The sequence below is a fragment of the Lontra canadensis genome, unplaced genomic scaffold (genome assembly GCF_010015895.1).
Source record: "Lontra canadensis isolate GAN:19392208 unplaced genomic scaffold, GSC_riverotter_1.0 scaffold67, whole genome shotgun sequence".
NCBI lineage: Eukaryota > Metazoa > Chordata > Mammalia > Carnivora > Mustelidae > Lontra > Lontra canadensis.
The window spans coordinates 4,882,471-4,908,827 of record NW_022631061.1 but is presented as its reverse complement, the minus strand read 5'-3'; the positions used below and the strand labels follow the sequence as shown (position 1 = coordinate 4,908,827).

The window sequence follows — 26,357 nt, the reverse complement described above, 5'->3', positions numbered from 1 at the left end:
TTAATCACAACAAGGGGAATGCTTAAAAGCAGACAGTCCCTTTTAGCTACTGGGTGAGCATACATACAAGGCTGTTGTTAATCTCTATACACTGGTTAGACTTTAATTAGTATTGTACGAAAAGCCAAAATCAGTAGTGGTAGTTTCCAGACTCTCAGTCAACAGGCTTAGGTGCCTTATGAATCTTTAAGAACAATTCTGGAAAACACTTATTATATCACATGCAATACCTGAGGTTTGTAAAAGTGGTTTGGGAACATTTTTGTAAACATTCCTTGGGTCTTGAACCTGTTCCAGTACTGTTCTCTGCTTGTTTCTTCATACCAGTTATGAATCTCAATCAAGGCTTATAACTTCAGACTGTGACCCTGTCAGCATTCTCCTTCCCATTTTGGATCAATGGCCAATAACAAGAGATCTACATGCTTTGATCACATTTTTGCCTGAATTCTCACACCAGCATAAAACTCTGAACACAAACTCTAGATCATCTTAACTAATCTCTGAACCTTATTTGTGTCCTCTAGTTTGACCCATATTCTTGTCTTGAACCACATTAGGAAGATTCATAGTGACTTTTCCAAGACATTAGTAGAACGCCAGCTCTTGGTACCGATCCTTCCTAATCCTCCCACAACCTAATGCTGAGAATACATTTTATTTCAATCTATACAAACAAAATCTACAACAACTACCTTGTCAGGTTGGGTGAAAAAACGAGCTGGTAGTACTGGGTCTTTAGGAGATTCCAAACTGTATGTGGTGCTTTTTGACATGATGATATTCATGGCAACATCACACACAGTGTACAGTTTCTGCAATGGTATTAAAAAAAAATTAGATACTTAAGGTAGCATCCTCGACTCTGTGAATTAGGAGTAATTCTAGTACAGGCATACCTCAGAGATACTGCAGATTCAGCTCTAAAGCACAATAAAGTAAATGTTGTAATTAAGTCAAATGAATTTTTTGGCTTCCCAGTGCATGTAAAAGTTATGTTTACACTACACTATAGTCTACTGAGTGTGTAACAACATTATATCTAAATACAATATACAATTATAGTATAAGTAATCAAAAAATATTTTATTGCAGGGGTGCCTGGGTGACTCAGATCAACTCTTGATCTAAGCTCAGGTCTTGCTCTTAGGGTCATGAGTACAAACAAGCACCGCACAGGGCTCCGTGCTGGGCATGGAGCCTGCCCAGATAGATAGATAGATGGAGGTTTTTAGAAAACTTTATTGCTGAAAATGCTAACCATCATCTGAGCTTTCAGTGACTTGCGATCTTTTTGCTAGTACAGAGTCCTGCCTCAGTGCTGATGGCTGCTGTTGATCAGAGCGGTGGTTGCTGAACTGTGGCAATTTCTTGAAACAAGACAATAATGAAGTTTGCTGCACTGACTGACTCTTCCTTTTGTGAATAATTTCTCAGTAGCATGTGCTGCTGTTTGATAGGATTTTACCCACAGAAGAACTTTCAAAATTAGAGTCAATCCTCTCAAACCTTACTGTGTTTTATCAACTAAATTTGTGTAACACACTAAATCTTTTGTTGTCCTTTCAACAATCTTCACAGCATCTTCACCTTCATCTCAGGAAACCACTTTCTTTGCTCATCCATCACAAGCAACTCCTAATTCATTAACGTTCTATCGGGAAATTGCAACAATTCAGGCATATCTCTAGGTTCCACTTCTAAGTTCTCTTGCTATTTCTACCACATCTGCAGTTACTGCAGCCATGGAAGTCTTGAACCCCTCAAGGACATTTAGGAGGGTTGGAATCAACTTCTTTCAAACTCCATTCCATGCTGATAATTTAAATCCTTCCCATTAATCACAAATGTTCTTAATGGATGTAGAATGAAGAATCTTTTCCAGGTTTTCAATTGACTTTTCCCAGACCTATCAGAAGAACCACAATCTATGGCAGCTATACCCTTCTAAAATGAAGACCTGAAAGTAGAAATTATTCCTTGATCCATGGGTTGCAGAATGGATGCTGTGTTAGCAGGCATGAAAACGGCATTCGTCTCATTATATGTCTCTGTCAGAGCTTTTTGGATGAACTGGTGCATTATCAACAATGAGTAACATTTTGAAAGGAATCTTTCTTAGCAGATCTTAACTATGGGCTTAACATATTGAGTAAACCATGTTGTAAACAGATGTGCTGTTATTCAGTCTTTGTTGTTCTATGTATAGAGCACTCAGAGTGAATCTAGCATAATTCATAAGAGCCCTAGGATTGTCAGAATGGTACAAGAGCACTGGCTTCAGCTTCAAGTCACCAGCTGCATTAGCCCCTAACAAGAGAGTCAGCTTGTCCTTTGAAACCATGCACGGACTTCTCCTCTCTAGCTATGAAAGTCCCTGATGACATCTTCCAGCAGAAGGCTGTTTTATCTACATTGAAAAACCGTTGTTTAGTGTAATCACCTTCATTAACCACCTTAGCTAGATCTACTGGGTAACTTGCTGCAGCTTTTCCACCAGCACTTTCTGCTTCAGCTTTTCCACCAGCACTTGCTGCTTCAGCTTGTACTTTCTGTTATGGAGCTGGCTTCTTTCCCTCAAACTTATGTTAGCTTCTGCTTTCTTCTGCGGCTTCCTCACTTCTCTGAGCCCTCACAGAATTACAGAGAGTTAGGGCTTCGCTCTGGATTAGGCTGTGGTTTAAGGGAATGTTGTCACCAGTCTGATCTGCTATTCAGGCCAAACTTTCTCTGTGTCAGCAATAAGGCTGTTTTGCTTTCTTAACATTTGTGTTTTCACTGGAGTAGCACATTTAATTTCCTTCAAAAACTTTTCCTTTGCATGCATAACTTGGCTAACTATCTGGCAAGAGACCTAACTTTCAGTCTTTCTCAGTTTCTACATGACTTCCTCACCAAATTTCATCATTTCTAGCTTTTGATTTAAAGTAAGAGACACCTGACTCTTCCTTTCACTTAAACACTTAGAGGCCACTGTAGGGTTATTAATTGGCCTAATTTCCATATTACTGTGTCTCAGGGAACAGGGGCGTCTGAGAAGAGGAAGAGAGATGAGGGAACAGCTGCTGGATAGAGCAGTCAGAACACACATAACATCTGTCATTTCAGTTTGCCATCTTAGGTGGGTGCAGGTGTGGCACCCCAAAGCATTTACAATAGTTGACATCCAAGATCACTGATCTCAGTTTACATAACATAGACGGTAACAATGATAAAGTTTGAAGTACTGCAGGAATTACCAAAATATGACACAGAGACATGAAATAAGCAAATGCTGTTGGAAAATGGTACCACGAGACTTGCTCAGTGCAGGATTGCCACAAACCTTCAACTTGTAAAAACAACACAATTATCTGCAAAGCACATTAATTTTTCAGTGTAATAATATACCTTAACCTATTATTTTCATTATTTCCTAGTAACAGCATTACTACTAATTCCACATTAGTGATTCTAGATCAGTAATTCAAATTACTAATAGAAATACTAATTATTAAATACTAATAAAAAGACTGATAATGTCTATACATACTACAGAAGTAGCATATCCACACTCGAATGCTTAAATCAACAGGGAATCACAATTATTTAAAAAGAATTACATACTTCATTCATTTTTGCATCATCTGGTCCTTGGGCATCCTTTGTTTGTTTAATATTTTCTACCATCTTTCTGATAAATGCATGACTGTTATTTTCGTTTTTAGCCATTAGTATTTCTAGAACGAACCAAAGACATCTAAAAAAAAAAAAAAAAAGGAGGGGGGAGAAAAAGAAATGAAGTGGAAAAAACTGGCTGTTTAATATGATACAATAATTCTAAATAAAAATGTAATAAACTCCATAAACAGAAAAAAATAAAAAGGAAAAACTAGCTATAAATCAACAGAGAAAAAAAGGTGTCACGCATACATACCATAACTTACCAGCAATGTAGGTGTGAATTCATAAGACCCCCTTCCCAAAATTTCACTAATGTTCCCAAGGAGGCAGGTTAAAAAAGAACTTAAATGGTGGAGAGAATAAAGTGATCCTAACTCCTAGCAAGATAGGGAGGGAAGACTGCCTAAAGTAATAATTGGGTGAGGGATAAAGTAAAGCCTCAATACTCAAGACTGACTGCAATCCTGATTGAAGTTTTCAAGAAAATATAACTACTCAACTTAGTAGTTAAAAGTCTTGCTAATAAGTTAGAGAAGAAAATGTCATGGCTGACAACTACATATACTGTCTTTGCTTAGAAAGGGAAAAATTACAAGGAAGTTTCACTAGCTTACATTAATTACATACAACCCTATTCCAGAACAAACTGAAGGTGATTTATCACTTTATAGACAGAATGGGACAGGGTTTTGGCACAGAGGAGAAAAGTAAAGGGGGAAGAGAGAAATATGAAACAAGGTATCATTCTAGAAGGGGAAAAATAACCTTAGAGATCTCAGGTATAGGATAAGTTCTCCTGGAGTGGCTCTCTGACAGAATGGGGTGATTACTCATGACTATACTGGGGCAATTTAAAAATAAACCAAATGTCTAGTAAATTCTGAAGAATATTAAATGTATTTCAAAAACCAAAGTTCTCTGAGAAAGCAGGGTGCTTAGAAGATTTCATTAGTCACAATCACTCTAACGCAGAACTCATTTTGGGAGAATTGCTTGTTTTTAAAAAAACAAACTGTAGCTAGAAGGAGGTAATGGCTTTTCCTTTGCCATGAGAAAGTTATCTATAATCTGATTTTATCCTCTTGAGGCACCTCAAATATTTAACTATAAAATATTTCTATGAACTAAAAAACCACCAGTTATTTTAATATGAAGCTAAAGGCATAATAAGTTCATTTATTCAAAATCACAAAGATCATCCTTTATTATAGCAGAAAGAGGATTGGGGCCTCAAACTTAAAGAACTCTACTAGTATTATAAAGACTTCTCTAATACCAATATATTTCCCTGTTCCACACACCCAGGCATAGATGGTTTTTTGGCCTCTCAACAATAACTGAAATAATTACAAGTGTCATAAACTTGAACTAGAGAATCACCAATGGAGTAATAAGTGGGGTAGTTCCCTCGTTACCAGCTTAGCCCATTATTAAAGGTAGATAGTTACTGCAAAGAAAAAGTGCTATGTGAATAAAGCCCACATGAAAATCTAGAGTTGCAGAAGAAAGTAGGAAAAGACAAGAACTGTAACAGAAGTTTTTAATGGACTGCATCAACAGAAAAGACATGCCAGAATGGTAGAGAAATAGAACAGTAATACAGTAATTATGCTAACTTAAGTTTTGGGAAATCACATAGGAAATGAATATGAAGGGATGGTATGAAAAAAAAACAAGAGAACAAATAAGGGAAAGAACCTAAATTTCTAAGAAACTAAATAAATCTAATAAACTAATTATAACGGGGATTCCATTATTAGCAGCAAAGAGAAAAACCTTTCAGAAAACATGAAAATGGGATGAAAAAAGTCTTACTCTTTAACATCTTTAAGTTGCTCAATATCCTGTACTTTAACATAATCTGGGTCATGTGCCAAAAGGTGAATTGTATATGGAACAACATATTCTGGTAGAAGAGACAGTAATTTTTCTGAAAAAGAAAAAAATAAATAAATAAAAACATTCAGGTTGTTAGAAAACCAAATCTTACTCTTTCTGTCTCTGACTCTGATACCATTATTTCCTGCATCCCAAGAGTTTACCACGTGGAAAACTATACTGTAGAAAAATATACTGAAATGTCCAGTGTTGAGGAACATCATAAACAGTTTATTTATTCATCTACCACGTCCAATACTGAAAGGCCTACTAAATGCACCATTTGCTAAGGCTATTAAGACAAGTATTTTCGGTTTCAAATGAACATGGTAAAAACTGATCAGAAAAAACTATCCATGACTAAGAAATTAAGAAACTTAAGATCCACTTTTCTTGTTATTATGAGCAACCGTATGTTTAACACTCCCTTGTTAAGCTGCTAAGCAAAAATATGACACATCTTTCAATGGCACAAAAAACAGAGGATGAGTGATACCATTTGATAATAACATGGATGAGATGCTATTTGATAATAACACAGATAGGATAAAGTGAGCAGGTTAAAAACAGGCACACAAGCACCTGATATTAACATCAGCTCTGGGTGAGAATGATGAAAAACGAAAGACTGTACTTTTTTAATCTCAAAGATAGTACTTAGACAATCTTTATACATATATCTGTATATTACTGTTTTACTTAAAGTATCTCCAGTGTCAGTGCTTATTTTCCTTAGCCATTTAGTCAGTTATATAGATAATGAGTTGATATTTAAATATCTATGCATTTATATTTTAAAAATGACCTTTTTAAAAGGAAAGCAGTTACTGAAAAATAGTAATACCTTATATTGAACGACTACTGATTAGACAAGAATAAATAACAGTAACATCAGTTTGTGTTCTATAAAACTGGAACTGGCTAGAAAAGTATACTTTTCATTTTCATATATGCTTACCACTAACAGCTGCATGTTGCTTCAGATACTCGCGTCTCACATTTATATTTTTTACCAGACATTGCCTAGCATGAGCTCTTCTCTCTTTTACAGGATCTTTTGCACAAAGTGCACAGATTGCCATATACTCAAGTGGAAGCCTTAATCGGGAAAGGCCTTTGTGAAGTTTCTGAGCAAACACTTGTCTTACTTGATAGCATTCATCCTGTAAAGACATAATTATTCCACAGATTATTCACATGGCAGCAAAGAGTAAGTAAAACCCCAAATACAAAATTTGAAGGGGAAAGGAGACTAAGTGTATTCACAACATTGCTTCTGCTCACAAGACTGAGATGTTGTGATATGATAATTTCAAGGCTAGAATGTTCACCTGGACCCTAATTAATAACCACCAGCTACATGTGTTAGAAAATAATGAATGTTCTTAAAGAAAGATTTCATTTATTTATCTGAGAGAGAGAGAGAAGTGAGCCCAAGCATGAGCAGGGGGAGGGGGAGAGGAAGAGGGAGAAGCAGGCTCCCCACTGAACAGGGAGGCCTCACGCAGGGCTCGATCCCAGGACCCTGGGATCATGATCTGAGCCAAAGGCAGATGCTAACTGACTGAGCCACCCAGGCACCCTGGATGGACTTTTAAAATAGATAAAACTAGTACATATAGATCCATCCTAACTTAAGGTATTAAAAATAGTTTAAATAGTATCTCATATTAGACTACTTCACTTACTGAGCAAGAGAAAACTCTGTCCAACTCATATATTTTAGTTTTAACACTGAAAAAACTATTCAGATTAAAATACACAACTCTAGGGGCACCTGGGTGGCTCAGTGGGTTAAAGCTTCTGCCTTTGGCTCAGGTCATGATCCCAGGGTCCTGGGATCGAGCCCCACATCAGGTTCTCTGCTCAGCAGGGAACCTGCTTCCTCCTCTCTCTCTGCCTGCCTCTCTGCCTACTTGTGATCTGTCTGTCAAATAAATAAATAAAATCTTAAAAAAAAATGCACAACTCTAAAGGCAAGTGTTGCTAATCAATTTCAGAAACACCAAATTACTTTCAGTTCTATAAATGAACCAACTGTTCATTATCGCTGTGCCTGCTTTCCTCATACTCCCTCTCCTAAATCACCCACCTCCACTCTCCTGACAACTCCTCCTCATCTCTAACAATGGTTCCTAAATCTACAGAAATCACTGTGTAGTCTTTATCAAGCATCCAGCTCTCTGCCCTCCTGGCATTCTATGTATATCTCCAGCATTGCATTTACTATACAGTATTAAAATAATTGTTTTATAGGTCTTACCTATCACTGCTCATTCCTTAAAGACAAGAATTGTATCTTTATTCACCTTTGTGCCTCCAAACCTAGCACAATATCTGATATACCAATTATCTGTGGAATAAACTATAGGACAAAGTGCAATATGACATTTGAGTCATGTATGAGACATACAAAGACCTTCTACAGACATACAAAGACCTTCATAATTATACCTTACCCTCCACCAATTAACACAAAGTGTGGTATGTTTCATATTATTGCAATGTTATGTATACTCTTTCTACTATCTATAATGTTCATTTTGTTTTTCTTCAAAATCTAGGTCATCATTGCTTCTCGGCCTTTTGGCTAAGATCAAGTGCAAAATCTAAGTCATAACATCTTACTCTTACCTTTAAATCCTTATTTTGTGTATCTCCTTTCAGTTAATTTAAACTTCAGTTTATTCTCTCTCAAATAAATAAAACCTTTTCAAAAATTATATACATATAAAAAATAAATAAATAAGGGGCACCTGGGTGGCTCAGTCGGTTAAGCATCTGCCTTCAGTTTAGGTCATGATCTTGGGGTCCTGGAATCAAGTCCCTTATCTATCAGACTTTCTGCTCAGCAGGGAGTCTGCTTCTACCCTCTCCTTCTCCCCCATACTGGTGTGCGTGCTCTCTCTCAAATAAATAAATAAAATCTTTTAAAAAAATAAATAAGCATACAAATTTCAATTTATTATACCAAATACCTTTTAGAAAACATTCTAGCTTTCATAGAAATATTATCTATTATCTACCCTCACACTCAACAAAATAAAGTTAATGTTAACTCATCTTTTTGTCAGTATTAAAATTTCCATGCAGGAAAGGAATCTTCATTATCTGATTATTTACCATGAAAATGCTCAATTACTAACTGTGTATCTCAAATATATTCACGAATGAGCACATCATTCATTTAAAAAATTAATCTCCACTAACACATCCTTCCCTCCTACTCAAATACATTTCCAACCAAGACCATGTTTTTGTCACTTTCTCACAAATCATTCAGGATCTAACAATGCAAATTAATTACTGAATCATGGCAAAAGTAGCAGGATTCCAAAAAGTCATTAAAAAGAAGTAAGAGAAGAACTGTTAAATCATTTGCAAGCAACTGACACAGTAATAAAAGATGAGAAAATTGACAAGAATTATGACAAACAGGTACATCAAATAGAATCATCTGAATTAAGATTTAAAAGATGAGTTCCTATGAACTGAGGAAGTCTTCAAATGTTTGTTTTTTGCAAAGATGATTACCATTTTAACTGTTATAAAAGTTAAATGTGAAGTACAGAATAGAGTAGTACAATTTTTATAAGAAAAAATACACTCAGAAAAGTAAACACTTGATACTTTCATGGTTATGGTTATAACCAATATTTGGTTCAATATAAGGAAAAAAGGAGATGGTGTCTACTACTACACATTTTCCTCCAAGAAAAAGTTCCAATTAAAAGCTTTTATTCATTACTAACTGTGAAATTAATTTTAGTCTGCACCTTACATAAATTCACTTTTAGTGGCCTTTTCTAGTAAAAATTAACCATAAAACTACTGATGGTATCTTGCAAATAATTCAGTTATTTTGGTATTGCATTGCATTATCAATAATTATATTTTCTGTTCTCCTAAGAGGTTATGTTCTTGAGGGCAGTAGCCATGACTCACTCATCTCTGTATTTACAGAACCTAGAACATAAAGCACGTAGTTCATGAATTGCATTCAAATTCTAAAATACTCAGCTAAATATTAAATAATATTAAGATTCATATTATTTTTATTTCTCCAGGTTTACTTTCTATTCAAATATATGACAAAGGCCTCTGAGAAACAACACTACCTCTAAAAAGTTCAACTCAAGTAAGAGAAATAAAGCACAGGTACATAAATAAAGAAAACACAAGGCATGCATGTATCAAAGGACTGCAGATAAAAATCTGTGAGGAACAAAAATGAGACCAGTTCTAAGAATCCGAGCAAGTTTTATGGAGAAGGTTGTGTTTAAGCCTTGAGTCACAAAAAGGGTCAGATTGGATGTGTAGAAATGGGAGGGCGAGAAGAAAGTCAAAGACAGCAAAATACAGGCACAAAAAAGTACGAAATTATTCAGCTTCACTGACATGAGAGTAGGTCAAGGTAGTGAGTTAAAAAGATTTTTACCCTAAAGATACAAATGTAGTGATCCAAAGGGGCACTTGCACCCAAATGTTCATAGCAGCAATGTCCACAACAGCCAAACTATGTAAAGAGCCTAGATGTCCACCAACAGATGAATGGATAAAGAAGATGTGGTCCATATATACACACAATGGAATATTATGCAGCCATCAAAAAACCCCGAAACCTTGCCATTTGTAATGATGTGGATGGAACTAGAGGGTATTATGCTAAGTGAAGTCAGTCAATCAGAGAAAGACAATTATCATATAATCTCACTGATATGTGGAATTTGAGAAACAAGAAAGAAGATCATAGGAGAAGGGAGGAAAAAATGAAACAAGATAAAACCAGAGAGGGAGATAAACCGTTAAGAGACTCTTAATCTCAGGAAACAAACTTAGGGTTGCTGGAGAGCGGTGGGGGCGGTTAGGGATTGGGTGGCTGGGTGATGGACACTGGGGAGGGTATGTGTTGTGGTGCTGTGAATTGTGTAAGACTGATGAATCACAGACCTATACCCCTGAAAAATAATACCCTATATATTAATAAAAAAATTTTAATGTATATTTGGGTCTACAAATTAAAAGGGCTTGAATGGCCAAGTTGTAAAATATATGCAATTTTTTCTTTTTTACAAGTATAAGGTCCTACATATTTTTGAGTGGGGGAATAATATGATTGGAACTATGATAGAAAAATTTTACTCACAGTGGAAAAGAAAAGTCTCACAATAGTCTAGGTCAGAGCTAATGATGATTATGGTGGTTAAGAATAGTTAAGAAGGGCGCCCGGGTGGCTCAGTGTGGTTAAAGCCTCTGCCTTCGGCTCAGGTCATGAGGCTCTCTGCTCGGCGGGGAGCCTGCTTCCTCCTCTCTGCCTACTTGTGATCTCTGTCAAATAAATTAATAAAATCTTAAAAAAAAAAGAATAGTTAAGAACATATGAATGAAAAGATATAGTAAATATAGGACAGATTATCCACACTTTTGCAACAAGGTGCAAGGACAAGCAAATAGTCAAACATAACTCATGCTTTTCAATCTATGAATGCCATTTGTATTTATTTAATGCTTAACGAGGCTCTACATCTCACTAAAGAATAGATTTGGGAAAGATTATGAATTTAGTCTTCACATTGACAGAACATAAAAGTTTGAAATTTCTGTTTAACCTCAGATGTGGGACCAGACTCTGACTTGAAAAAAGTTAATGTTGCTAATATGGGAGTCACCTACATAGAAAATGAGATGGCCAAAAAAGAATGTGTAAGTGGAAAATTTAGTCATGGGCAGATCCACATAGAAAACATACATTGATAGGGGCTCCTGGATGGCTCAGTTGATTGGGTGTTTGCCTTTGGCTCAGGCTCAGGTCATGCTCTTGGGGTCCTGGGATCAAGCCCCATGCCAGGATGTTCCCTGCTCAGTGGGGTGCCTACTCTTCCCTCTGCCCCTCCCCTCTAATCATGCTCTCAGGCTCACTCTCACTAAAATAAATAAAATCTTTTTAAAAAGAAAGAAAACATACACTTAAAGGAAAGGAAAACAACCCAAAATGAAGTCAGAGAATTATGACAAAAATCAGGAAATAGAAACCAAGAAGAATTTCAAGAATAAAGGAGCAATGAACTCTGTCAAATAGTGCAAGAAGAACATGTATAATGAAGACAAAGACCACGGGATTTGAGGCTTCTTAACAAAGCATTTTTGAAAAACAAGAAAGGCAAAAGCCAAAAGAATAATTATTGAGGAGTGAGAGATAAGAGGATAAGAGAGACAAAGATATGGATTACTCTCTGAGGTCTGAAGGTTTAAAAAGAAGAGATAAGGGCACCTGGATGACTCAGCTGTTAAACAGCTGCCTTCGGCTGGGGTCATGATCCCAGGGTTCTGGGATTTAGCCCCGCTTCGGGCTCCCTGCTTAGTGGGCAGTCTGCTTCTACCTCTCCCACCCACCCCTGCTTGTGTTCCCCCTCTTGCTGTGTCTTTCTCTGTCAAATAAATAAATTAAATATTTTTAAAACTAGTATAAAATAGTAAGAAAAAGAAGAGATAGGCAAGTGGTTTATAAGAACAACAGAATTAGGGGAAGGTTTTGTTCAGAAGAGGGTAACTGCATGTCTGAAAGTTGTAAGAATATACTAATAACTAACTTTTAACCATTAGCATATGTTCCACAGTCAACAGAATTCAAAAAAAATCTTAAAACTTAGGGAATTTGAACTTCCTCCTTGGGAATTTGGTGACTGAGATAGTAATATATAACATGTATTATGTTAGAAAATCTCTAGAAGTTCCTAAGTGTGGATGCTTTTCACAGAGGACATTTTATAATTTGTACATACTTCTTATACACAGTAAGTTTCAAACAAAGCCCATTTCTTTCACATACTTCCACACTTCTGTAAATATTTCCACTTCAATACTGGTAGCACCAATACCCTTAGAAATACCAGACCAAGAACATGATAAATCAACGGACTGAATGAATCATCAATTAAAAAAACAATAATTACAAAGGTTGTTTACTTCTAAGAAATCTAATACAAACTTTTTAAACAATTTTCACTCTCTCGCAAAATAAGATTATCTCTAAAATTAAAAATGAGGAAATTAAACCAGGAAATTATGGACTCACCAAAATCTCATTTTCAAATGGCTTAGTTTAATACCTGAATTACAACACTAATACTAAAATAAATTATAAACAAGATTTGGAAGAGCTATTTTGAAGATTAAAGCACCAAAAACTGACAAAATGATTAAAAAAACAAATGATCGTTTATGTCTAGGGGTTACACATAAGCACTAATTTTTAAATAAACAGAAGGAAGGGTGGAGAGAAAAATTATAATTATCCCTGAAGTAACTGCCAAATTCTTATTAAGACTACTTGGAAAAGAACAGGAAAATTCAGTGTAAGATGACCAAATAATGAATTAAAAACTCACACTGAAATATATTTATTATTAAGGAATTCCTTTTTAATTTTCTCAATGATGCTAAAAACTTCCAAAGGGATACAATTCAAATATTATATTACTCTAATAAGAAATCTGTAAGACAGGAATATGAATCCATGCATATCACTGTTAATAATCTGAAAATTTAACTGGCTTGAATTACAAGAAATGCTTCTGACCTAAAATTAATCTATACTGTATCTTTATAAAACTGTAAATTTCTGTGTATTTTTTCTTCCATTTAAGAACTATATACATTCAAAGTCTCATTATTAACAAATATTCTAAATCTGTGAATTTGCCTACTCACTAAAATTTATTTTCAGAGTTACTGGTGAGTAAATGAGTACAGCAACAAACATATTGAATCGTCTGACCAATATCCCAGCTGAAGCTGAACGAAGCAAAGTTTTGCCTGTTATGTCAGCGCTCGTATTAGAAACAAGTGTCCTTTTGACAGTCTATCTAGTGCCACATTTTTTTGTGTTTTTGTGCATTTGTTCGTGATTTTGTTGTTTAAAAGAGCTCCCAAGCATAGCGTTGTTCAGTGTTCCTAAAAGCAAGAAGGTTGTAATATGCCTTAGGAAGAAAATATGTTAGCAAAGCTTCATTCAGGCATGAAATACAGCTCTGTTGGTCATGAGTTCAATGTTAATGACATGACTATAATATTAAATAATTTTTCTTTAAATTATATACTGATAGACTGACAAAAATGTTGTGACCAGAGGCTAGGAGAAACCACCCCTGTATTTTCCTTACAAGCAATGGTTCAGTATTTGCTTAATCAACGATTGGGGTGACTCTGTAGAAGAGAACTACTACAAACAACAAGAATCAAATGTACTATGTTAGTAACCCAAAACTTAAACCACAGTTTTAGAACTCTGAAACATTACACATGAATATACTTTCCAAAAGGGGACAATTCAAAACTTTTATCTCTACCATCATAGTGGACTTTTTTCTTCCTAAAAGTCAAAGATATAAAGTCACATTCTATATGGCCATCCTCCTTACATTGATAGCTAATGCGCAGAGCTGATACTGTTCTAATGTGATGATTTCATGATAACAAGGTTCTTGTGCCAGTTTCACAATAGCACTCCCAGCAGCAAGTCTCAGACGTGACATATCTGGTTTACTAAAAAATAAGCAAGAAAGAAAGAAAGTTAGATTTCTAAATGTCTGCACAAAAACATTCCCATTTGCCAAAAAAAAAAAGGATCAAAGACAATTTAGTGATAATGAATATCCTATTATGTTTACTTAAGTTTGACAGATGGTGTCTAATACTACAAAACTCTTCTCTTGAACAAAATCTATATTAAAGTCATTTTATTCCTTCATCCTACACAAAACAGCTTTTAGCCAAGCTTAGAACAAATCTATTTGTTTGTTTAGTTATTGGGTCTAAAATCTTTCAGTATGGATTTTTTTTGGATATGTGTTTACTTACAGATGAGGTACAAAAATGTCCTAACGTGTTAATCAAGTCAACTAAAACTAATGTTCTAAGTACAAAAGAAGAATGAAAGAAGGCATAGTGGAAAACATCACAAGTTTTAGTTCAAATTCAACTTTCCAAATATTACCAAGAAGCTTCTTTTAAATTTAAGAAAACTTCTGCTTAATGGGACATACCTCAAAGATTAGTAAACTCCTAACTAATAAAAATATCTAAACAATCCTTCCTTATATAGTGATATATTAGACAAATCCTGAAAAGGATGGAAAGTTGTAACTTCTTAACTAGGATCCCCTATGTTCTTCCACAGTTTTCTACGATCTAATGATCTAATTGGTTTAAGAATGCCCCCTTATCTTCCTAAGGATTATGTAAAAATACTGACTGAATGCATGTCAACATTTATAAGGTTCTGAAGTTACATGTGCCAGAGGTGCTATTTGGTACATCAATAGCAGTATTCCAAGTAGCTATTATAAGGTAATTCACTTAACCATTATTAAAGGAAAGTCTGTTTTTCTTACTGTAGTTTATTTTCTATAAAGATAAGTAATTTAATTAATACTTAAAACTAACTTTTTGAAGACCAAGTTTTTATATAAAGACATGTTTTATTTAAAAGTGAACTGCGGGGAGGAGCAACACAACAGAGGAGCAGGAGACCTGCATTTCATCTGGTCCCAGGAATTAAGCTAGTTAGTTATCAAACCATTCTGAATACCTACAAACTCAACAGGTGATCAAAAAAAAAAAAAAAAAAAAAAAAAGAATAGCAGCAATTCTATGAACAGAAAAGAAACAACTTTCTGGAAAGTAGGACATGTGGAGAAGTGAATCTGAGGTGATATTTGGGAAAACAGACCAAAGAGGAGGGAGCCTCCCTCAGCCAGCTACGAGCAAGTGGTAGAGCAACAGAGCACAAAATCAGAACTTTTAGAAGTCCCCTCTGCTGAGGGACATCACTCCAGCGGTAAACTAGGGTTTGGAACCCTCGCTGGGACAGTGTGATCTCAGGATGCTCAGGGTTACAGAAGACTGGGGGTGCCCGAGTGTGACAGAGCTCCAAAGTATCAGAGCAGGGAAGCCAGCTGCAAAGACAGAGCCGAGGAGTGGGCTCTCAGCTTGAGGATGCCATAAACCATGATCCACATCACAGCTGGGCCACTACTCTTTGAGCAGGGGCCCAAAAAGCCACAGATATGGGGATGCTCCCCTTCCTCCCTGCTGGAGAAGTGGCATGGGAGCACACCACAGGAATCTGCTAGGTTCAGAAACTCCAAATGGGGTCATATGCCAGAGACAGAAATGCTAGGTAACAGGCCAGGTGAGTACGGAGTATGGCCAGAGACCAGGGAGACAGGAGTGAGTGACTGCTTTTTTCTAAGGGTGTACTGAGTTCCTGACTCCTCCTGGGCCGGAGACTGGCAGGCCACCATTTTCATTCTCCTCCTCCAAAGCTGTAGAGAAAGCTTTCAGAGAAAAGCTACCAAGAGCAAACCAGAGCAGATTACTTAGCCTCGCCCCTGACAAGGGCAGTGCAGTTCCGCCTCAGGCAAAGACATCTGAGAATCACTACAATAGCTCCCTCCCTTAGAAGACCAGTAAGAACTCCAGCCAAGACCAAGTATACCAACTTCAATGCAGGGGAACACAGCACATAGAATTCATGACTTCTCCCCATGATTCCTTAGTTTTTCAAAGGTAATTTTTTAAATTTTTTTTTGTTTCTTTTTAATTTTTCTTCTTTCTTTTTCAACCAACATCTTATCTTACCAATTCCCTTTTTTAAAAACTTTTCTAATTTTCATTTTTACACTCATATTCTATCCCTTCATTGTATTTAACCCTATTTTTTGTATACATATAAGTTTCTCTTTCTTTAGAATTTTGGTATACAGTTTCTTCTCTAGTGTATGGCTTGGTTCTATTGTCTTACCTGATCACATTCTCTAATTTTTTTTATTTCTTTTTTAATTTTTCTTTCTTCTTTCAACCAACTTATCTTATCAATTCCTTTTCTAAAATCTTTTTTAACTTTCATTTTTACAATCATATTCCATCCCTTTATCGTATTTACCCATAATTTTGTACATATATAAGTTTCTCTTTAAAATTTTGGGAGACAGTTTCTTCTAACAGACCAAATACACCCAAAATCTAGTGTGTGGCTCTGTTCTATTCACCAGCCTAATAATATTCTTTTTTTTTTTTTCTTTTCTCCCCAGTTTCAGGTCTCTTCTGATTTATTTAATATATATTTTTTCTGGGGTCGTTGTTACCCTTTGAACATTTTGTTCTCTCATTCATCTATTCTTCTCCGGACAAAACAAAACAGAAAAACTCACTTAAAAAAAAAAAAAAGGAACAAGAGACACTACTGAGTGCCAGGGATGTAATCAACATGAACATTAGTAAGATGTTGGAACTAGAGTTCAGAATGACGATTATAAAGATAAGCCCAAGCTGGGCATGAGAAAAGCATAGAAAATACTAGAGATTTCTTCTTTCTGGAGAAATAAAATCTAACCAAGTCGAAATTTAAAAGGCTATTAATGAGGCGCAATCAAAAATGGAGGCTGTACCTGCTAGGATAAATTCTCTTCTGAGAGAATTAGTGATATAGAAGAACAAATGATGGAGAATAAAGAAGCTGAGAAAAAGAGATAAAAAACTACTGGATCATGAGGGAAGAATTTGAGAGACAAGTGATACCATAAGATGAAACAGTATTAGAATAATTGGGATCCCAAAAGAAGAAGAAAGAGAGAGGGGAAGAAGGTATATTGGAACAAATTACAGTGGAAAACTTCCCTAACTTGGGGAAGGAAACAGGCATCAAAATCCAGAAGGCACAGAAAACCCCTCCTCAAAATCAATAAAAATAGGTCAACACCCTGATATCTAATAGTAAAACTTACAAATCTCAGAGACAAAGAGAAAATCCTGAAAGCAGCTTAAGACAAGAGGTCTGTAACCTACAACGGTAGAAACATTAGATTGGCAGCAGACCTATCCACAGAGAGCTGGCAGGCCAGAAAGAACTGGGATGATATATTCAGGGTACTAAACGAGAAACACATGCAGCCAAGAATACTACATCCAGCTGGGCTGTCACTGAAAATAGAAAGAGAGAAAGAAAGCTTCCAGGACAAACAAAAACTAAAAGAATCAACAATCACCAAACCAGCCTACAACAAATACTGAAAGGGGTCCTCTAAGCAAAGAGAGAGCCAAAAAGTAACATAGACCAGGAAGGAACAGAGACAGTATACAATAACAGTCTCTACATAGTGCATACATACATAGTACAACACAATGGCACTAAAATCATATCTTTCAATAGTTACTCTGAATGTAGATGGGCTAAATGTCCCAATTAAAAGACAGAGGGTATCAGATTGGATAAAAAACAAGACCCATTGTTATGCTATTTCAAGAGATTCATTTGAGACTCAAAGATATCTCCAGACTTAAAGTGAGGGGGTGGAAAACCATTTACCATGCTAATGACATCAAAGAAAGCTGGGGTGGCATTCCTTTTATCAGACAAATTAGATTTTAAGCCAAAGACTAAATAAGAGATGAGGAAGGACACTATATATTTTAAAAGGGTCTATCCAACAGAAGATCTAACAACTGTAAATATTTATGCCCATAACATGGGAGCAGCCAACTATATAAACCAATTAATAACATAATCAAAGAAACACACTGACAATAATGCAATAACAGTAGGGAACATTAACACCCCCCTCATTGAAATGGACAGATCATCTAAGCAAAAGATCAACAAGGAAATAAGGGCTTTAAATGACACACTGGACCAGACGAGTATCACAGATATTCAGAACACTCCATCCCAAAGCAACAGAATACACATTCTTCTCTAGTGCACATGGAACATTCTCCAGAATAGATCATATCCTAAGTCACGAATCAGGTCTCAACATGTACCAAAAGACTGCGATCATTCCCTGCATATTTTCAGACCACAATGCTTTGAAACTAGAACTCAATCACAAGAAGCTGGAGGGGCGCCTGGGTGGCTCAGTGGGTTGAGCCTCCACCTTCGGCTCAGGTCATGATTTCAGGGTCCTGGGATCAAGTCCTGCATCGGGCTCTCTGCTCAGTGGGGAGCCTGCTTCCCTCTCCCCGCCCCCCACCTCTCTGCCTACTTGTGATCTCTCTCTGTAAAATAAATAAATTCTTAAAAAGAAGAAGAAGAAGAAGAAGAAGAAGAAGAAGAAGCTGGGAAGAACTCAAATACATGGAGGCTAAAGAGCAACCAGGTTGACCTGGTTGAATGGGTAAACCAGGAAATTAAATAAAAATTTAAAAAATTCATGGAAACAAATAAAATTAAAAACACATCTGTTCGAAATCTTTGGGATGCAGCAAAGGTGGTCCTGAGAGGAAAGTATATAGCAATACAAGCAAGCCTTTCTCAAGAAACAAGAAAGATGTCAAATACACAACCTAACCCTACACCTAAAGGACCTGGAGAAAGAACAGCAAAGAAAGCCTAAATCCAGCAGGAGAAGAGAAATAGTAAAGATCAGAGCAGAAATCAATGAAACAGAAACCAAAAGAACAGTAAAACAGATCAATGAAAGCAGGAGCTGGTTCTTTGAAAGAATTAATAAGATTGATAAACCCCTGGCCAGACTTAACAAAATATTAAGAGAAAGGACCCAAATTAATAAAATCATGAATGAAAGAGGAGAGATCACAACCACCACCAAAGAAAATACAATTATAAGAACATATTATGAGCAACTATATGCCAACAAATTAGACAATCTGGAAGAAATGGAAGCATTCCTAGATACATACAAACTACCAAAAGTGAACCAGGAAGTGAAAGAAAACCTGAACAGACCCATAACCATCAAGGACAATGAAGCAGGAATCAAAAGTCTCCCAACAAACAAGAGCCCAGGGCCAGATGGCTTCCCAGGGGAATTCTACTAACATTTAAAGAATTAATATAGATTCTTCTGAAACTGTTACCAAAAATAGAAATAGAAGGAAACCTTCCAAACTCATTTTATGAGGCCAACATTACCTTGATCCCAAAACCAGACAAAGGCCCCAACAAAAAGGAAAATTACAGACCAATATCCCTACCCTAATGAACATGGATGCAAAAATTCTCACCAAAATACTAGCCAAAAGGTTCCAACAGTACGTTAAAAGGATTATTCACCATAACCAATGGAGATTTATTGCTGAGCTGCAAGGTTGGTTCAACATCAACAAATCAATCAATGTGATACAATACATTAATAAAAGAAAGAACAAGAACCATATTATACGCTCAACAGATGCAGAAAAAGCATTTGACAAAATACAGCATCCTTTCTTGATTAAAACTCTTCACACTATAGGGATAGTACGTATATACCTTAATATCATCAAAGCCATTCATGAAAAATCCCCAGTGAATAGCATTCTCAATAGGGAAAAACTGAGAGCTCTTCCCCTAAGGTCAGGAACATGGGAGGGCTGTCCACTATCACCACTGATATTCAACATAGTACTAGAAGTCCTAGCCTTAGCAATCAGACAACAGTGAATTATTGGGACTTTATCAAGATCAAAAGCTTTTGCATAGCAAAGGAAACAGTCAACAAATCCAAAAGACAGCCAACAGAATGGGAGAAGATATCTGCAAATGACATACCAGATAAAGAGCTAGTATTCAGATCTATAAGAACTTATCAAACTCAACACCCAAAGAACAAATAATCCAATCAAGAAATAGGAAGACATGAACAGACATTTCTGCAAAGAAGACATCCAAATGGCCAACAGACACATGAAAAACTGCTCAACATTACTCGGCATCAGGGAAATATAAATCAAAACCTCAATGAGATAATGCCTCACACCAGCCAGAATGGCTAAAATTAACAAGTCAGGAAATGACAGATGTTGGCAAGGATGTGGAGAAAGGGGAACCCTCCTACACTATTGGTGGGAATGCAAGCTGGTATTGTCACTTTGGAAAACAGCATCGAGGTTCCTCAAAAAGTTGAAAATCGAGCTACCCTATGACCCAGCAATCAAACTACTGGGTATTTACCCTAAAGATACAAAGGTAGCGATCCAAAGGGGCACATGCCCCCAACTGTTTAGAGCAGCAATATCCACATAGCTAAACTATGGAAAGAGCCCTGATGTCCATCGACAGATGAATGCAAAAAGAAGATGTGATACACACACACACACACACGAATATTATGCAGCCGTCAAAAAATGAAATCTTGCCATTTGCAACAAGAAGGACAGAAATAGAGGGTATTATGCTAAAGCAAAATAAATCAATCAGAGAAAGACAATTATCACACGATCTCACTTTTATGAGGAATATGAGAAATAAGGCAGAAGATCACAAAGGAAGAGAGGAAAAAAATGAAACAAGACAAAACCAGAGAGGGAGACAAACCATAAGAGACTCAATTTCAGGAAAAAAAGAGAGGGTTGCTGGAGTGGAGGAGGTTAGGGAGGTGGGTGGCTGGATGATGGACACTAGAGCGTATGAGCTAGTGAATTGTGTAAGACTGATGAATCACAGACCTGCACCCCTAAAACAAGTAATATAATACATTATATGTTAATAAAAAAATTAATTAAAAATAAAAAATAAAAGTGAAGTAATATAATTCACATGTATTTGTAGAATTCAAATACACATTTGATTTCATTAAAGAGTAACATGAATAAAAACAGGTGAGATTAGATCTAAATATGCACATAAATAATGACTAATTCAATTATCATAACAGCTAGACAAGAAAAGTATAATCATTATCTCTATTTTATAAACAAAGAAACTGAGACATAAGGAGGTTAAAGTGATTTGCTGGTATATGGTAGTGTCAGGATTTGAATCCAGGCTCCAGGGTCCATTTTTTCAATCACCATACTAAACTACCTTTTTCAAACAAAACAAAGTACATGTGTTTATATAATTTACATCTAGTACACATTTACATCTAGTACAAATTTTACATCTAGTACATCTAGTACATTTGCATGTATTTATACTTCTGGAAATAGATTCAGTAAGTTGCCTTCTACCTAGTGTGTTCTTTTTCCTTCAGCCATTAAGAAGAATGCAAAATATCAGTTACTGATAAATTACTATTTTCCTATTAGATATTTAAAAAAGTAAATATCTATTGTTTAAAATATTTACAATATATAGCAATACTCTGCCTCTGATATATGACTGCCATTCTGAAATAACCACTGTGCAAAAGCATATTATAATAAAAATATATGCACACATACATAGGAATACTACTTTTTTTGTATTTTACATTTTATACATTTTTAATTATGTAAATTAGCCAACATACAGCACATCATTAGTCTTTGATGTAGTGTTCAACTAATTACTTTCTTAAAAAGAAACCGCACCATTAGAAATTACACCAGATACTAAAATATTATGCAAGAACTTTGGAATAATAATTACATACCTAATTTTTCCCTGTTCTGTCAAGTCTCCATCACTATGCAATATTGTAGTTAGCAATCTTAAGGTAGATGTTCCTGATTTACTGTGATTATTTTTCATTCCAAGAAGCCATCGAACCATCATTTTAATAGCCTGAATCTATTTAAAAAACAAATTGACAAATACAACATTACTACATTTTAAAGAAATTCTGTATCTACCTTGAATAAAATGAAATGGTTTTAACGGATGCTTTTTAAGAAAAGTAAAGGAAAAAAGAGTCATTCTCTTCTTTATATATCAAGATAACGGAATGTCTTTAAGATGTTTTACCCTCCCACCCAGGCAATTGACAAATGAATGATTTAACTAAAGACTGGTTCTTTTTGATTTTTTAATGTTTCCCCACCATAATTTCTGTTCTTTAGAACCCACAGTAAAATGTTAACGTCCCTAGTCAGAAAACTTAACTTCCCAACTGCAAATTATATTCCATTTTTGTGCTACATTTTATAATAATGAAGTACTTAAAATTAAGTACTTTAAACTCTGTTATTGCCTCTAATGTTTCTAACAACTCTTTTTGATGGGGTGCATATCACCTCTTTTTCACATATTATCTTAGCTTTCAACAGATCTATGTCTTAGCAGCTAAGTGGGTCTTGAACAGTGGCATGTGGCAGACACTCTTCAGATCCCTTTTCTGGGCCATTTATTAAGCATAAGCTTAACTGCAGGAAGCCTGCCTTCTAGTCCAGAGTTGCCTGACCTACACAAAACTGCTGCTTGACACCAATGCTGAGAAAACAGGTTTATACTGGAACTCAGAAGTATCAAGCATCATTCCATCAGCTACTCTATAAGGTCTGCTGAAACAGTATTAGCATCTGAAACCGGAATAACACAACAAAGTAGTTCCTAATATAAAATATAAACCAGTACACGCATATATACATGACTGGATTTATAAGAAACTACAATGAGAAAAACAGTATTTAATATATTTGTTCCCGGCCTACACACCTTGGACAGTGGACTGAGATGAGGTCTACATGACAGACTATAGATCATTTTAGTAAATCAATACTCTCTACACTAGTGATAAGTAGTTTTTACCTATTACTTCGAATTCAAGGACTAACAGGTTGAACTTTTTTAAAAATCAAAATAAAAGTTTTATCAAATCCCACGGAAAAGATAGTCTTAAAACCTGGATGATCATTTTTACTTAACAGGAGAATGTACACAAGAGAACAGGCAACGTCTTTCACCCTTAAAAGGTTAATAACTAAGAAGCAGCAACTGGGGGCAGTTTCAAGCACTTTTTTTTTTTCCCCAAATCAGATTATGTGCAGCTGCCCATAGGGCCTCAGGTTTCTCATTATTGCCTTACACTCTCAGAGCACTTGGGATGATGTCATACAATAAATATAAAAACTTGGGTGATTTTAATAGCCATATCTTTACAACAGGAATAAAAATTTTAACACTTTAATGATAATACAATCTGGTGGATATATTGATGTATTAAATAGAACTATGCATATCACTCACTTTGACCATTGTCTCAGGAGAAACTTCTTCATCTGGAACCCAAAGTTTAGTTGTCTTTTTTCCTGGGAGCTAAACAAAAATGAAGGACTTTAAAAAATATATTAGAATTTTCATGTTTAATTAATATTTAGTGAATGAATGAAATCTTTGCCTTCTACAGTCATTACAGATCACTAAAATACCTCATCTACTTTACAAAAAGGTTGAAAGACTTATCTTCACTAGTACCCACATAAAGCACTTACACATCCATCTGTAATTGGTTCTTTCCAGGTGTGAGGTAGGACTGACTGTATCTTACATATACTTCCTAACTTAGCCTTTGAGACTAATGATTCAATTATTTAAGGTGGCTGGCAAGGAGCAACAAAAAAATCAATACAGCAAAAAAGCGTAGTTCTTAAACAAGGGAAAGGGTATATGCAAAAAATCCTGAGCAGAAGAAAAATTAGAAAGGTTTGCAGTTGACTGTAAGAAAATAAGATGCATTAGTATCTTTGTACCTAAATCCCACCAAAATGGCAACACACACACACACAAACACACACACACAGCAGGGCTGGAAAACAAAAAGTGTCAAAAAGAAGGCCAGAACCTTTAGAATAATTTTAATAATGCAAAATATACAGTAAAAATATTAACAAGGCTAGATTCACATCTCCATAAAAAGCAGAGAATGGAAACATTTTCCAAAAAAGTTAGATTTTTTTTTTCCCACAATCACAGCATAATCCTGAGATGATAGAACGCAGGTATTTCAAGATGTGCATTTGCAGTGACAGCCAGGAAATTAAAGCAAGGTGACAAAAGAGCCGAGCTCAATCTTGGAACACTGGAGATCTAGTGTACCGCCAGCTGACAGGAGTGACTTCCAAAAGCAGCCTGGGAAACAAATCAAATAGCAGCTCAGGTAACCCTCTGGCAACAGGATAGGTAGCCCCAACATCCGGAAGGCAAACTCATCAAACACATAGAGTTTAGGATGCATTTCCACTGAAAAGCGCCTTTGAAGTAAAAAGTAGAAATAATGAAAAAACAATCACATTAGAAATGTTCTGATAAAATTTCTGAACTAAGAATATTAAAAAGATCCTCAAAGATTCTATAGGGGAACCTTCCAAATAAGAAGCAAGAATCAGATCAACTTCAGATATCTCAGCTAACTAGACATGATGCCAAAAAACGATAATCTGGATTTTCTGCAGCCAAGTACCCTGAAATACAGGATTCTAGTACTCAAGAATAAGGGAAAAAAATATTTTTAGCAAGCTAGGACAGAGAGAAAGTTTCCAAATTATAAGCCATTTTGAAAGAATTACTCAAAGATATACTCCACTAAAATATTTAATTCATAAGAAAAAATTCAAATAGCATATATTATTACAAAATAGAAAGTTATTATAAATAAAACCAACAGACTATCAGATGGTTCAAAGATAATAATATAAACCAAAACAGATGCAACAAAACCAACGACAGAGAAAATCTAAAAATAATAGGATGAAACAATATACTAGTCAAGATAATAAAAAACATGAAATGGGCTATGGATTTAATTGGGATACTGGTATAAACAGGATATTGAAGTTTTTTTTTAAATCTTATTCCACAGTAAGTTATAAAATTAATGAACATTTGGACAACCAGCAGAATAGTACCAAAATAAATCAAAACAAAAGTGACTTAAAAAAAAAAAAGAGTAGAGACAGAAAACTTTGCCACCACAGAAGATTTAAATATACCACTTTAAAAAAAAACTGGTAGATGAAGTTGAAATGAAAAATGATAAGCAGAGGAAGCACATATAGAAATATAAGGAAATTAATATATAGATAAAACATTCAAGGATTAGAAAATAATCAAAACCTGAATTCTTTAAAAAAAAGAAAAGATTTATTTTGGAGTGAGAGAGAGAGCACACATGCATGCAGGTGTGGGAGGCACGGGGAGAGGGAGATGGAGAGAGAATCTCAAGCAGACTGACACCCTGAGCACAGCTTGATGTGGGGCTCAATCCCACAACCTTGAGATCATGACCTGAGCAGAAACCAAGAGTTGGAAACTCAACCAACTGCATCACCCTGTTTTGAAAGAAGATGAAAACTATAAAACAATTCTCCAAATCAATCACAAACATAAAATGCAATTAAAAAAATCAAAGTACCTAACAAAGTTGTACAAGAAAAATTTTTCGAATTTTCTTTACAAAGAAAATTGCAAAACTTTCATGAAAGACATCTTGTAGATGAGCAAACAAAGCAATGGTAAAGAATAGATGCTATACACCCTATGACAGGTAACAATAAGAGGATTGAAAGAAAGGTTACTCAAGAACTTCTGATGGGAAATTTGGTTGTCCTATGGAAGTAAAAAGAAATGAAATCCTTAAGACACAGCACACAAACAAACAAATCAATTCCAGATGGATTAAATTTTTTAAGTGTGAAAAGAAAATCTCAAGACTTTCAGACCATATTGGAGACTATTTTTATGACACTAGAGTAGGGAAGGATTTCTTAAGGATGTAAAAAGCACTAACTACAGAAGAATGATAAATTTAGCTATATTAAAATTAATAATTTTTGTTCAAAGGACACCATAAATGAAAAGGACACACCATAAATCAGAGTTTATACATTTTTATGAAGATATTGCAACATATACCTGAAAAAGTATTAATGTGTATAAAGATTACCTATGAGAAAAAGACAAAAAGCCTGGGGAAAAAAGGCAAAAGGCCTCAAAAGAAATTTGAGAAAGAGGCAACATGAATGGTGATGAGACATAAAAACTTAATTAGTAACCAGGGAGATGCAAATTAAGACCATAATGAGACACTATTTTCCAACTTTTAGATGGGCAAAAATTAAAAGATCTGACACTAATGGGTACAATATACTGTTAATAAAAAATAAGTTTTAACAATGAT

General features: G+C 35.4%; 1 protein-coding gene across 6 annotated transcripts in view; it reads right to left on the bottom strand.

Moving 5' to 3' along the window:
- PDS5B (PDS5 cohesin associated factor B) overlaps positions 1 to 26,357 on the bottom strand; it is a 192,954-nt gene that overhangs the window by 16,776 nt on the left and 149,821 nt on the right. For all 6 annotated transcript variants that reach the window (XM_032880024.1, XM_032880027.1, XM_032880026.1 and 3 more), the window contains exons 22-28: positions 23,429 to 23,497; positions 21,897 to 22,033; positions 13,962 to 14,085; positions 6,500 to 6,704; positions 5,479 to 5,593; positions 3,607 to 3,739; positions 696 to 815 (exon numbers count right to left, since the gene is read on the bottom strand). In XM_032880024.1, the coding sequence (XP_032735915.1) occupies positions 696 to 815; positions 3,607 to 3,739; positions 5,479 to 5,593; positions 6,500 to 6,704; positions 13,962 to 14,085; positions 21,897 to 22,033; positions 23,429 to 23,497 (903 nt within the window). The remainder of the gene's footprint in view (positions 1 to 695; positions 816 to 3,606; positions 3,740 to 5,478; positions 5,594 to 6,499; positions 6,705 to 13,961; positions 14,086 to 21,896; positions 22,034 to 23,428; positions 23,498 to 26,357) is intronic.